The sequence below is a fragment of the Rhizoctonia solani genome, chromosome 8, assembly GCF_016906535.1.
Source record: "Rhizoctonia solani chromosome 8, complete sequence".
Classification (NCBI taxonomy): Eukaryota; Fungi; Basidiomycota; class Agaricomycetes; order Cantharellales; family Ceratobasidiaceae; genus Rhizoctonia; species Rhizoctonia solani.
The window spans coordinates 1,228,786-1,243,505 of record NC_057377.1 but is presented as its reverse complement, the minus strand read 5'-3'; the positions used below and the strand labels follow the sequence as shown (position 1 = coordinate 1,243,505).

The 14,720-nt window shown below is 53.5% G+C and overlaps 2 protein-coding genes across 2 annotated transcripts; one reads left to right on the top strand and one right to left on the bottom strand.

The window, feature by feature from the left end:
• Positions 1-883: 883 nt before the first annotated feature.
• RhiXN_09835 (phosphatase regulatory subunit domain-containing protein) lies at positions 884-3,559 on the top strand (the record flags this gene model as incomplete). Its single annotated transcript, XM_043329651.1, has 4 exons — positions 884-954; positions 1,021-1,971; positions 2,030-3,023; positions 3,083-3,559. The coding sequence occupies 4 exons, from the start codon at positions 884-886 to the stop codon at positions 3,557-3,559; spliced, it is 2,493 nt and encodes an 830-aa protein (XP_043182485.1).
• A 4,953-nt stretch (positions 3,560-8,512) lies between these two features.
• RhiXN_09834 (uncharacterized protein) lies at positions 8,513-10,761 on the bottom strand (the record flags this gene model as incomplete). Its single annotated transcript, XM_043329650.1, has 2 exons — positions 8,513-10,013; positions 10,067-10,761. 2 exons carry the CDS (start codon positions 10,759-10,761, stop codon positions 8,513-8,515), a joined length of 2,196 nt encoding a protein of 731 aa, XP_043182484.1.
• Positions 10,762-14,720: the final 3,959 nt, after the last annotated feature.

Sequence of the window (14,720 nt, the reverse complement as noted above, 5' to 3'; positions counted from 1 at the left end):
CCCGGGGGTGTACGCTGGCAGGCGATAAGGCGATATCGATAGGTTTAGACCAGATCGGGGGGGTTACAGCATTGACGCATTGACCGAGGGGGGAAGGGTACCCACCAGAGTCATAACAAGGTTTTGGGCGGGCATTGTTGACGGTGGTTGGTCAATATTATTCAGTCAGCGCCCATGAGTTAGGGGCGTAGGAATAGATAGCGCAAAGGAGCGGCCGAAGTCGGCCGTGCCGAACAGGGATAGAGAGGGGGACTTGGTCTGGGGGATTATGACTTGGTGTGGGGAAAGCACATGGAAATGTCTCATCGGCAAGATCAGGGAATGTCCAGGTCTAGGCAACCATGGTAAAGGTACGAGGCTGGAAGTATGCACCGGTGGTGGACCGAAGCAAAGAAACCAGACTTCCGAATTGAAATGAGTAGCTTTCAAGTTAGTTGCGGCGGCATGGCCCAAGGAGACTGTCCTGATCTCATATTCTCGTGAGGGCCTTACGAGTGAACCCGTTTAACCCCCCTCTCCCATCTCTCTCCCACCACCCAGTGCCCAAGGGCATTTCGACTGTCGTTTGTCGTGAGACGGTCAAGCAATACTTTCTCCCTTGCCTGCGCTTCGACCGACTGCTCCGACTGGCCCGACTGGCAGCGCAAAGTACTAGAATACACAGTACACAGTTCGTTCGGAAGTAGCCTCGGCCGACAGTAGTGAGTGCACATCTATAGCCTGATATGCATGGGCGCACGTCATGGCCCCAGCTATGAGCCCGAGATCTGGTACTGACCCTCGTGTCCGCAACCAATAGGCCGCGTGCGTTCGTCTGAGACCATTGGTGGGTTCATATATAAAATTGAATAGAAACAAGTGGTGACAAGATATGACAGCTGCGATGCCATATTCACCGCCTTCCTCTGCGTTCACGGCGGTTGATGTGCCACTATTCAGGCGTCCCACGCCAGGGTCCGTTCCCTTGCTTGGTCCTAGCGCGCTTGCCTCTTAAACTAACCCACTATGCGAATTTGCCAGTGACAACTCTGCCTCTGTGTCTACACACCAGAGCAAACGACACACCCGCACACACTCTGCAAACATGCTCAACTTTTCTGATGAGCGTGGGCCGGGCGCCCACAAGCCACTCCGAGGCCTTCCTCGCCGCGCAAAGCCGAGTCCGGCCCCGGTGCTGACCGATCCCTCGAGCGCGATGGCGGCGACAGCATCGGCAACGACGGCCGACGCGTCCACACCGCGCTCCATGGCGGCCTTTGGCCCACCCACAATACCTCGTTCTTCCCGCACTCGGCCAAAGTTCAGCGTGGGAGACGACGACTCGTCTGAGAGCAACAGTGCGAGCCCGAAAGACAGCCCGTCTGCAGAGAACGGCCCTCGCCAGGCCTCGACAGACCAATGGTCTTCTGCCAGCACAGCCCCCAAGGGCCTTTCGATCGACACTTCGTCCGTGTACAAGGAAGAAACCCCTTCGGTCACCGTTCCATTCCCTCTCCTTTCCCCCGAACCAGCCACGGCCGAACCCCCCACCCGCCGCGCCGCAATACTCCCCCTGGGCTCATTCGCCCAGTTTACGTCGTCGTTTGCTAACGGCATCCAAAATGACGACATGCCTACGCCCGTGCCTCGATCCTTGTCCTCTTCAATGTTGCCGGCATCTCCGTCCCCTTCCCCCGTCCCGGCTCTTCTTAGCCCCCGTCTGCTTCCCGTCGGCGCCCAAAAGAATTTGTCACTCAATGGTTCCAGCCACGGTCGTTCGGCCTCTATGGCCGACGCTGGTCTCGATAGGTCACGGTCCTCTCCTCCCGCATCGGGCGCCACGACCCCCGTTATCCGCAAGTCCAATGGCCAGCCACTCAAGCCAAGCCTCAAGTCTTCCCTCAGCTCTCCCAACATCTCGTCCATGAACGAGCCGAGGAGGATTGCCAAAAGTGCTCCCACAACCCCGCGGGTCCACTTCAAAGAGCTAGGGTATGTGGGTTATCTGACCCCATCGCATTTACTCAATTCAATATTTTTTCTTCCGCAGTCTGGAGTCGGTCAGGACATTTGACAAAGGCGCGCGTCCGATTACTGTATCCGGCGAGTACAATGGCGCAGACGATACAGAAACAGAAACCGAGCCCGAAAACGGCAAGGGTTACCCTTTCCCCCAGGTCTCTTCCACCCAGGCCTTCGTCCGACTTGCCCCAACCACTTCACAACTTGCTTTCCAGCCACCCCCGCAGTCATACGTCCATCTCCAATATCTATCCCTGCCAGCCATACGCCCACCCCGCCTCCATGGCACCATTCTTGTTCGCAACGTGGCCTTTGGAAAAACAATCGTTGTCCGATATACAACAGACAACTGGGAGACCGCAAGCGAAATCAACGCGTCGTACAGCTCGAGTCTTCCACCTGGCATCGTGCCTGGCTCAATTGATGCTTCATGGGACAAGTTTACGTTTACCATCAAGCTCGATGACATTGAACGAAGCTTGCCCGATCGCACCCTGTTCTGCGTGGTCAAGTACGATGCGCATGGCGTAGGCGAATGGTGGGATAACAATCAAGGCCAAAACTACCGCGTCGAATTCGAGCGCCCGGAATCGAACGGGCTCGGTCTCACCAACCCATCCAAATCTGGAGATCAGTCTTCTGCACCCAGATCATTCAATCCTCTTACATACCAGACCAGCTCCCCCACGCCCCCGCCACCTACGACCAAGCCGCGCTCGTACTCGACATCAGTCGTCGCTCCCCCTCCACCCATCAAAGCGCCTCCTGCTCCGCTATCCACTGGGCCCCAACCGCATTTACTCGGCTTACGTTTATCCAATTATGTAAGCCCTTCAGCAAACGTGCCCAAGATTCCTGCACTACCAAAGCCTGCGGAGAAGAAGGAAGAGCCGCGGGAGGTGGACAGTTTTAGCCCGCCGTCTTCTCCAGAACATGTCAAACGCCCATTGGAGCTTCCGGAGAGCGACTTTGGGGTGGATTTTCACAGTGAGGTATATACCCCGCTCGCTGAGCCATTGAAGGTGTGTAATGATGTAGTCATATTTGTGTAAAAAATATTAATTTAAATGCTTGAACCTAGATGCCTGTTACCATTACCCCGCCAGACTCAGCTCACAACTCACCTTCCTCCTCGCCCACGATGAAACGCCAGCCCTTGCTACCTCCCCCGTCATTGCCTCAGTCGAACGACAATGGCCTCCTTTCCCCATCTTCATCTCCCTCCCAGTCGCTACTAATTACAAGCCCATCGAGCCCTTCTAAGGCCGGTGCTAATCAGGCTGAACAGCCCACGGAAGATGCTGCCGAGGAACAAAATTCGCCCAGCTCTCCGCCTTGTTTCCTTGACCAAGCATACTCGGAGCTTGTCAGTCGTGTGTGTTTCCATCATTCGTCCCCTGGAGGCACCCCTCCCTATGGACTGGGCGTGGTCACACTGTCTCCCAAGGGAGGCTCTCCTGTTGGATCTGGTGCCAGCTCGCCAGCAACTACCAGCAAGAATGGGCTTCCTCGCGGAGGAAGTTACGTGCTCGGCACGACCCCCACATTCATCAAATGAATGCGTTGTACATATGCGCATCGCGCTGGCGCTGTCGACCTTATCTCGTCGGGTCTTGACCCAACGAACCTTATCTCTCGAACCCCGTCTTTGGATGTACAACTCAGGCATCAGCATGGCCCTCAGGACGATTGTCCCTTATGATTCCACATCGCCCTCTTGCTATGAAATTTTAGAAAAAACGTTACGAACGGACGCGGCCCTCTTGGCCCTGCTGAACCGCCCCCCGCGCTTTGTCCTCATATTTTCATCTACTGTTGCATCTTTTCTCATGTTGTATGGTCTTTTTTTTTTTTCTTCTTAGGGACGCTCCCGTTATGGTCTCGTTTCGCAATTCATCTATCTGCGACGTTCATTTGTTTAGTAGTTGATATCTCTCCCCCTTGCCCCCCTCACTACCTCATCCCCCACCCTTTCTTCTTCTTCTTTTTTCGATCTTGTATACCCCGCCCACATGGTCGGCCTGGGTTCCACGGTTCCTTTTCCGACTCGCCTGTTTTCATACACGGATGTACCGTCAAGATGTGTCTCTATCTTGTCCTTTCTGTGGGTGAATCATGAAATGTTTCATTGGCCCTTGTATGTGTATACGTAAAATTCAGCTCTGTAGTTGCAACTCGAACCCCTTTGGCAAGATGGATGTGTCGTTATTCTGATCATATTTGCGTGATTGTGAGGCGTAGAAAGTCATTGGGAACAACTTTGAACCCGATGGGAGTGTCCCTCGTTCGAAGCCTTGATGAGAGGCAGAACACCGGAAACACCGGCCGCAGTCGGTCCATTTCTTGTGTGCGCACTAGGACTTATCGGGTCGGCCTAATTTATGAGCAATAACAGGGGGGTTCCCAGTTAATAGTCACGGTAGGGAACAAGAATAAAGGTCAACACGCCCCGATCTTGATGAGCGCATACAATCAAACGCACCCAAGCTGTTTTCTCAACACGCCATCCCCCGCAAGTACGGCACCATACGAATACCAACTGAATTGAATCTGTCCGACAACCCTGGCAGTCGTTATCTCCCCACACCATAGCCCCTTCAGATTCCGCGAAGTCCCAGAGCACCTCTGAATGGGACAGTGCGGATCCCCTCAATCAAGTCTGTGCACATCATCCCGGGGTCTGGGGAGTCCACCACTTGCGTTTTACGGACAACAGCGAATCTCAGTCGCGCAAGGAACCAACGTTCTTGTCGCGGCAAAAGTTGTTTATCAATCGTTCTTGTCTCTGGCAGGACACCCAAGCTCACCGCATTCGTCACGGCTCCCATTCCATCTCGTTCTGGGCTCGATAGGAAGAGCGGGTCGTCGGTGCCCACGCTTTGCGAGTGCGGGGTGAAAAAACAAATTGATCGGCGTCTCCTCCAGATATGCACACTTCCTTGCCTTGATTCATAACTCAACTGTATGCGGGTCTCCCAGTGCGAATGCGGGGGTAAACTATGGTCTAGGGGCCAGATGGTACTAGCAATAGATCCGCTATTTGTGTATCGTCAAGGACACCATTCAGGACAATAAGTTTTTCTTGGGCGACCCAAAATTACTCTCGATGTAGATGCGAAATTTTGGGCAAGCGATGTGTGGAGTTGCCGCCCCATCAACTGTGAATCTCGTACCATGCGAAAGAACAAACAAAGCAATCTCGATACCCGTTCAGAATGGTCAAGTTGCTCCAGGATTTCGTTCGGCAAAGGATCCTATACGGGTGTCCGCACAAGTCTCGAGCCGGGTGAATTTTTTTTCAAAATGTGACGAGGGATAAAGTGATTGTCGGCACGTGCTTGTCTAGACGAGGTCACGTGTGATCGGCGCGTACAAATAATCCCCGCCAGACCTTGGCCCAGGTACGTCGACGTCATCGAGAGCCTAGATGTTCCAATCATAGGGTTTATGGCGTTTCAGAAAATTTTGTGATTAATTTCCCTCGGGCAAGGGTCATTATTTTCGGACGATAAGAACGATTGTCCGATCGCGACTGTTGCCACGTCCATATTCCGGACTTCGATCGGAGGGAAAAGGCGCAATAGTGGCGGGAGTGACGGCGCTAAGCGGACAGGATAGATAAATAAAGAGTGAAATTTATAATTAGCCTATTGAATTGAGATAGGAGGCTTCATATACGATTGGAGTATAGCTTCAGAGGAAAATTTTTCTCTGCTGCGCCACCAGAAGACCCAAGTGGATAGCCAAGGACATGTTGGCGATAGTGAAGTGAGACTGTAACGAGATTGGGGGGTAAATCGTCTTAAGGCTGAAACCCGCTTTTTTTAAATGGCGTTTATTTATGACCTCAAACTGATTTCGGATGACTTCAACTGTTTATGTATGACTTCAATTGGCTTATTTTATGACCTCAAGCTGTTTTTCTCGCCGAGTCCAAAAATTACGGCGTACGACACAAAGTCGTCATACATAAGAATACACTCGCCACTTGGCGGATGTTACCCCGCATGCATATGGTGATGCTGAGCGTCTCTCTCCCCCAACCGAAACACCTTCGCCTAGTCCATTCTTCCCCGATATCCTTAAGCTTGGCCACCACAACAAAGCGGAAAAAGCACATCGTGTTTCTGCCCGCCATCTGCGGGGGAGAGGAGACGAGATATCAAATTGGCCGGTATCGGTCTAGAGGCGGGCGCCGTTTGAATGATTAGATCTATCCCGCCCTGCTGGACGCACGTTGGTTCTGTCCTATACTCCCGAACTTGCTAGTCGTACCGCGGTTGGAAATCTCCATCTGAACCCAGATAACCAAATTCACCGCCTCCCTCCCCCCCAATTCGATCCGACTCGGCATCGACCGATACACAAGCGCCCTAGATCATCGGATAGACATGTTCCATCTTGAGATGGGATACTGTGTGAACTCCCTAAAGGAGAAAGTGCCACAGCCGGGCTTCCTCGTCCTCGAGTAAAATAATCACAATAATTAAAAAATCGGACAGGTGGGCCCAGTTTGGAGCTCGGGTACAACGTGGAGAGTCATTGATACAATCAATCGGATGTGCCGTTGTTCAGTTACTCGCGATCGTTCGTTCGTTCAGTTCGTTCAGTTCGCTCATTGATTCATTCTCGTTCAGCTCCACCGAGGATGGGCGGCCCCACACTCCGTCCCCTCGTTGCTGCTTGGGGAAAGAGATATATTAATCCAAGACATGAGTTGTGGGTAATCCCAAGGCGAAATCGGACCTTGGGAGCCTCCGAGGAGGCGGAACCAAGACCTGGCAAATCCAGGCACACACGTACGTGCATATGTACGCGCCGCGGCTGGGAGTGCGCAAAAACATTCTACATGCCGATAAACCGAAATCCGAAGAACGGATCGGTTCAATGAGAAGAAGGTCCAAGGGAGAGAGAAAGAGAAGAGAGAAAAGTGGGGGATACGCGAGAAGGTGTACATGTGAGTGTGTATGTGGGGAGGGAAGAGGGCGCCGGTGGGCGAGAAGGCAACGAGAAGGGTGGAGAAAGGTGTCGAAGACGAACCATGAGCAATGAAAGGGAGGGAAGAGTGGAGAAAGAGAGCTTCGTCAATAGATATCTTACTCATCGAAATGACACCTCCAACCCGTCGGTCAGCGGGAACCCGAAACCAGATCCCCAAGCTGGGAGTATATGCGCGTACAAGTAGCAGTATTCGTCACTCGGCTGAATGACGAATCACCCGGTACAAGTGGTTGGGGGAGGACAAGGGGGGCCGAGATCTACTGTACCCATGCACTATTCCCGCGCACGCTCGGTCTCGTAATCCCCCCCTCCCTCTTCCCCCCGAGCCAAGGGAACAGCTCACACCCGATGAGTCGTACGGCTGACACGATCCATTTTTGTCCCGACCTGGAATTCTCGCCTAGCCCCCCCTTCCTTCCTTCCTTCCTTCCTTCCCTTCTACCCCGCATAGACAGCAAGTGTCAGTAATGGGAACAGGTCGATCTCCCTCCGATGACAATTATCCTATTTCCAATGTGGTGAGTTTGGTTGGTAAGTAGGTAGAGGCAGGACCTGGGAATAGCAAGAGAGGAAATTTCGAAAGTTGGCAAGGGAAGAAGATCTTAAGAAGTAGGGGGGGGGGTTGATACTTTTGATTATGCTTACGGTTGTACCGAGAGCTTGAGCTTGAGCCTGAGAAATTGATGTGTGTGTGGGTATGTGTGTGGGTGGGTTATATATGGAATAGGGTAAGATTGTGGGGTGTAGCTTTTTGTGTTGGGTTGGTATGTAACTTGGCCTTTGCGATAACGAGCTACCAAGGATGGCTGTTGAGCTCATGGCTTGGCTCCCCGAGGGGGATGCGCGGTATACGAGAGATATGATACATTGCACCCATAACGTACGCTGCTTAATCACGCAATGAGAGAAATAAATGCAAAGCGTCATCTAAATTCAGTCATCAAAAAATTCACTAATCGTATACAACTCGCAAGAAGGAAAAAAGAAACGAAATGTATGCCAGAAGAAAAGAATATGTATGTACAGAACGGGCACAGAGTAGGCATATAGAGACAGACAAAAAAAGAGGCATGTCCGAGGGTAAAGGCATGAGTGGACCGGTCCAACATCAACATAGCGAGAGCAGCATACAGAGAGACAAGCGGGTCAAGAATGGAAAATGGGAAACTGGATGGGGGGGGGTCAAGCAAGGGGGCAAAGAACTAGTCGAGACAGTTTGGCTAATAGTACAATTGACTAGTCAACACAAGGAAGAATAGATAAAATGCCGCGAGAAGAGTTTGTATGTACGGGGTTTGATTGCGATTGATCCAAAAGCACACGACGAGATGAATAGATAAGAGGACTGGCGAAGAGGGGCTGGTGACCCTTGTTGCGATAACGAGAACCGTCGTGATCTTCTAGTGGAGGGGAGAGAGTCAAACCCTATAGGACATTATGCATCAGTTCAGCCCGCTCGGATAGCGAGGAATGAATGAGCTCACCCTGATCGTCGTCCTAGATATCGCTCTTAGAGATCTGCGCCCGAAAAGGAAGCACCATAGTTGAATCCGACGCTGGACCAAGATGGGCCAGAAGCCCAGCCAAAGTCCGGTTGGGGGCGAGTGGCAGACGAAGGTGTGGGGTAGCTTCCAAAGGATGTATAGCCTGGGTTATTATTATTGTTGTAGGGTGCAGTAGAAGGAGCACCGCCATAGGAAGGGGCAGGGGTCGGGCGGGATGGAGGGGCAGAGGCAGGGGCGGCACCGGCGAAGCAGTACTTGGCGATAAAGTCGGCATAGGACTGGTCTTTGACGTTGGTGGTGCTGTGTGCGGGGGCTTCGACGGCCGAAGGCGAAGGCAAGGGGCTCGACTGGCGGCGTCCCGAGGAAGGCGAGTCTTCTGGCGAGGGCAGCGACACCTGGGTCTGGGGTTGCGGCTGGGACTGGGACTTGACGGCCGGAAGCTGGGCCGGAGGTTCGCGCGGGGAAGACGAGGCCGAGTCAGGCGGGGTGAGGGGCTTGTGCTGGGTGGTGGCTCGAGGAGTAGGGGTGGAATCGTCCTTGATGGTCTCGTCGCTCGGGAACTCGAGCTTGAGAGTCGGGCGGGCGGGGGAGTGTTTGGGCGAAGGGACGGAGTCGGACTGGAGAGCGACCGAGAGCTTGGCGCTGAGGAGGCTTGCGCTGGCGGGGTCGGCGACGGTAGCGTCCGAGTTGAGTGGAGCAGGGGAGGTGTTCGAGCGAGGACGGCCAGTGGGTTTGGAAGTTGGAGCGGGAGTGGGAGTAGTGGATGCAGTAGGAGTGGATTCTTCCTTTTTGGGCTCCTTGTCCTTTCTGGGAACATGATCAAACTCGAAGCGGTAGTTGCGTCCGCCGCAGTTGTCCCACCACTCGCCGACGCCGAATGCCTCGAACTTGACGGCAATGAGGAGAGAGCGGGCAGAGAGGTATGGGGCGACGTCGTCGAGTTTGACGTTGAAGGTGAAGCGGTCGTAGCCAGTGGGGACGGGGACCATGATTCCTCTGGCAATGTCCAAGTCTGTTTCTTCCTCGCCAAAGGGCTTGACCTCGCCCTTGGGGAGATCGGCAAGTGCGTTGGGAGAAGACCAGGCGGCGGATACTTCGGATGTTGTCTCCCAGCTGTCGAATGTATATCTGACCGAAACCCGCTTGTTGAACGAGACGTTCTTGACAAGCACGCTCCCGCTGAGACGGGTGCCGAGGAGACGGATGGCGGCGAGATGGACGTGGGCATCGGTGTGGGGAGTGGGTTGGAGCGGTGCACTGCGCGAGACAGCAATCTTGAGCTTTGTCTTGGCCATGAGTGCGGCAGAGAAGCCTTGCAGATTGTTGGACGAGCCGCGGGGAGACATGTTCGGGAACGGGAAGCTCGACTGGGGACGCATGCGCAGATTGAGGCTCGGGATCGAGCTGTCCTCTTCGTCGTAGAAGCGAGGCGACACCAGAGGAGAGTCTCCGGCAGCGACTTCGAGCGGACGAGCGCGCTTGTCAAAGAGCACGACCGATTCGAGCCTGGTGAAATAAGCGTGAGCAAGCAATAATACCAAAAGCAAGTATAGACCCACCTCTCGCGAGTGGGAAAGTGGACGCGTGGGGTAGAGGGAGCACTCTTGGCGTGGGCGAGCATAGAGGCGACGTCCGAGGTGCTCAAGGACAAGCTGACACGCGACTTGAGACTGGGCTTGAGCTGGCGTCCGTTTTTGAGGTATATGGGGGTGGAAGCGCCCGAGTTGAAGGAGTTGGTGGACGAGGCCGATGACGGAATGGCGGTGGGCTTGGGTGGGTGCGCGAGCGACGGGGACGAGGCGCAGCGTGCAACTGGCGTAGGCTCACGGTCCGGGATAGTCAGCGGAGGAAGCGGTATGTGTGTCTTCTGGGGCGAGGGAGATGCGACCGGGAACGGGACATCTTGCTTTTCAGAGTCGGCCTTGGCTCGTGCGGCATCGTATGAGAAATCACCGAAATGTTCGTCGTCGAGCTTCGACTGGCGTGCTCGCTGGTTCACTTCTCGTACGAGCGGACACTCGTCTTCCTCTTCTTCGCTCGAGCCGCCCAGCTGGAACGCAGCCTTGCGCACACGGGGAGCGGGAGGTGTGATCGGGGCCGGTGCCGGTGCGGATACCGATGCGGATACAGACGCAGACGAGGCCCGGCGAGGCACAGCCAGCGGGCTAAACGCGCTCGAGCCAGCGTCAAAGGACGATCCGGTCGAGGAACGGTGGTGGCGTCGGGGCCTGGGCGACGTCGCGGTGGCCATCATCCTAGGGGGGGATAGGGATACTGCTCTCTCTCTCCCAATTCACACCGCTGTTTAATACCCGGCTGGTCTGAGCCTCCAAATCGAAACCGATCGGGGGAGACTGCTTCTCTGGGAAACTGAACCCGAGCCTGCTTTTTACACCGCTTTTTTCTGCCGCCGGCCCAATTTCCACTTGGCTCCAGATAATACAAACACGTCCCGCCCGCAGCCACTCCCTGTCTGATCTTAACGTTGATGCCGTCCATCCCACCCGCGTGGCTGGCTCCACCCTTGTACCTCATACAAGACTCATGAAACTAGATTGCACATTCACCTCACTTCATCACCGCATATACTAATTCTGATCTGGGGTCCTTCTACCCAGCCCAGCCCGCCCGCTCCGCCGATTCCAGACAGACCAGACAGGCCGCGCCTCGCCAATCCTCATCCCAACCATTACGCCCGCATCCAGTTCCTGGCCCAGCACAAACAAACGAAAAGTGTGGGGTAAATCAATCCCCTGTCCGGTTCTTGTTTGCTATATACCGCAGCCGCAAGATAACACCATTCTTCTCCGTCGTATACATGCGCGGTCCCAACGCAGCTCGTGCTGAACTTTGATAACGCTCCCCGCTCGCTGTCTATACTTTGCGCGCTATACCCACACCGGCCGGCTATGGTTCCAAGGGCTAATCCTATCCGTGAAACCAAGTGCCTCGTGTGCGCTGCCAGATCACCATCCTATTATCTTTCTCTTCTTCTTGCTATTACGGCGGCAACTTCCATCCCTCTCGATATCCATCCTTTCATTTGAACCCAGGTCCATAATGGGTCCGGATGGCTACTGCCGACAAACTTCCCAACACGTGCCCGGTCAGGCGAGTAATCTGCACGACCATACACAGTAATCTACTCCAAGTAATCCAATGCATTCGTCTTTCTGGGTAATCGACTTTACTCTTTCCTGGTAAATCCATACCTACACCCTCCCGGTTAATCCTCTGTCCCCCCCGCATACACGTTGTGCTCGCAACGTGTGCCCAGGGGGGGAGAGGGAGAGAGATGGATGGGTGACCTCACCGGGGGATGGGTCCGTACGTCCCCCGCACGAAATCTCACAGTCCAATGACGAATATCTCGCCACGCTGCACTTTCCGGTCGTCCAGGGCCGGGGGATGTTCAAACTGATGTACAGAATTATGACTATCCATTCGGACACACAACCCATCGACTGATCGTTCATAGCATCTTATTGATATTCGTCGCCATACGGCTCGTATTCCTAGCCCATTCTTCGAATCGATATTCATAGCCTATCGGTCGGAACACCCCCCCCCGTAGGTAAACGAAAGGATTGATGTTCAGAATTCGAGCAGAATTAGAACTGATAGTCAGAACACTCCCTCCCCCAAAGTCCCCCAAAACGTCTAAACCCAAAGTAAATTGCGCATCGACCGCTGCACATAGAACACCCATCACTCTACTCGAACACGATCCTACTCGACCCGATGAACCTGGGGCACCCGACCCAAGGAGAGCAACTCATCGTGCGCCCGCTCTCTGTCGCTGTCTGCATCTTTCGCCCTCGCTTGCCCCTCTTTCATCTCGGCCCGTATTTACACGTGTTGACGGATGGGTCTAGTGCGGGGTACTCGAGTCGAGGTATAACCTCGCTAAACTATCCAACCGTTCATCACTTGCTTTCTATACTTGGGTGGTTCAGTAGGCACTGGCTTTACCCCGCATTATTTCTTTTACGATCATTATAGCTTGACTTGATCAAGGTCCGGAATAATTTGAACTTGTACTATTCATTCATTATAAGTAAACTCGATTCGGACGACACCGTGTTATTTGTAAGTTGAGGTCTTTATCCCCACATGAACCAAGATCGAGTGGAACGCAAGAACGTCGGTCAGTCGGTTCGGTTCGTCCGGGTGGCAGTTTCGGAGAGCGGGTGAGACTATTCTTTCGTGGTCTCCATCTAAACTTGTTCATTCCGTTGCTCGGCAGGACCCCCCCTCCAACGGTCGTTATCTGTATCTCCTTTTGGGCTGACGGAATCTATTCCCGGTCACGGGGACTCGAAACCCGTTGGCTTATCCCCGCAGTGTGCAATGCAATATTGCGGTGGCAGCTTGGAGCATGGCGTTTTTTTTTTGGGAACTACCGCCTCCATCTTATCTTTTGGCGCCGGGTGATATGTTGTAGTCCCTTTGAGCGTGGATTATGGACGCGGTTGAAAGGATACTTCAAGACCCGCGAACGTTTACTTTTGGGATACACATGGGGTTGCCAGTTCGACTACAAACGTTCGTCGCCAACTTTCAAGTTTGCTGAGCTCTCAGAGGACATGCTATCTCCTTCGAGCTGGTCAGAAAGCAATGTGCAACGCTTGACCCCGCATAATGTACCCGGCTCATCTGTCCGATTCACAGGCCTCCCCCCCAAGGAAGAAACGAATCTAACCCAAGAAGAAACTTAATGACGAACAAATTAAACTTGTGCCCTTTCTCCTAAAGCTGTATCGCGTCTGTCCAAAACCTATACGTCCTCTGAGTATCGTTCCCTGCCCCTTTCCGAAGAATTGAATCTCGCTTGTCCCGATATCAATGCTATGCTACGTGGCGACATATGACGCTGAATCGGCCTACCTCCTCGTCCCTCCTTCCCAGGTTCATAAACTACAGATCTCGTTCTTCAATGGCGCCCTTTGCCCTCGTCCAACAACGTGCCCAGACGCCCCTCGAGCTTTTCTTTCGGGTTCCTTTTCTCTAGCGCTCGGCCCGCAGCTTGGATCCATCTGGAATATTCTCGCCGAGTTCGACCCATGGGATCGTTGTGCACGCGTGTTGTATGCGTGGCCGTTATTCGCTCGTTCTCTCCTTGGATTCTTTTCCGATGGCGATGGCAACATTGACGTCGATGGCCAGGTTAGACGTTGATAGCCAAAAGTCCTTGAGGCAGCCGTAACTCTTATCGGTCTGAAACTCTCTTTCTGGCCTCGCTTTGGAGCTTTGGGTTTGGTTCAGCTGGCTGGGCCAGCTGTGGGACAAGGCCAACGTCAAAAGGTTTGTCGCATGGGGTTACGGGTCAAGGATGGACAGCTCGGAGTAACTCCTTGCACACACACACACATAGCCTCGATATTATTCCGCACCGCACGACAGACGCATGGTGGTATTCGGACGTCCGGAGAGCCAGAGCAACGCGGGTCTGAAAAACTTTTTGTTGTCCTACTTTTTTCGTGTTGCCCTCTGCAAATGTGTTCGCTTGGCTCGGGTATCGATATCCTCTCCCCCCCCCCCTCTGCCGTGTGTTGCTCTTCCTTTCCTCTCATGCGTGCATCCTGACATTGCAACGACCAAACTCGCTTGTGCTTTGTACAACGCTACCCCGCATAGATCATTGCTTTGGTCGGTCATCCTCTGACAAAGCGCAAAAGGGAAATTATTAATTACTATTTAATTTATTTGTCATAGGCTATCCTTCTCAGAAGCTACCGCTTTTTTGACTTGGGGCTTTTCGCTCTCTTTTTCTTACTGACCGCCCTCTTTCCCGCCGCCTGTCAAATAGCTCCCTTTTCCGTGATGTAACCGGGGCCACCGGCAATAACGGCAACCATAATGAACGTACGCCTAGCACACGAATTCGTGCTCAAGATGGATTGTTCCTGTGCTTATCTCTACGAACAACTCCGACCGTGTGCTTGGACTATTGACAGGCGGGTTCCATGCGCATCGCAGTCGACTACTCCACCCGATGGTTCCCTAGGGTTGCGCATCTGAATTCCGGGATCGTCGTCTGGCTAATCGTGGCTATAGGGTCCTCCTTGTACTCAATCACAGCCTTTGAACCCCAATAAAGTTCAGATCTCGTATATCTCTATATCCAGTTGCCAGGTCGAACTCGGCCGACGCTCTCTATTGAGCTCGCCCATTGTGTTGACGTCATGCACAGTTGTTGCAAAAAAGGTATCA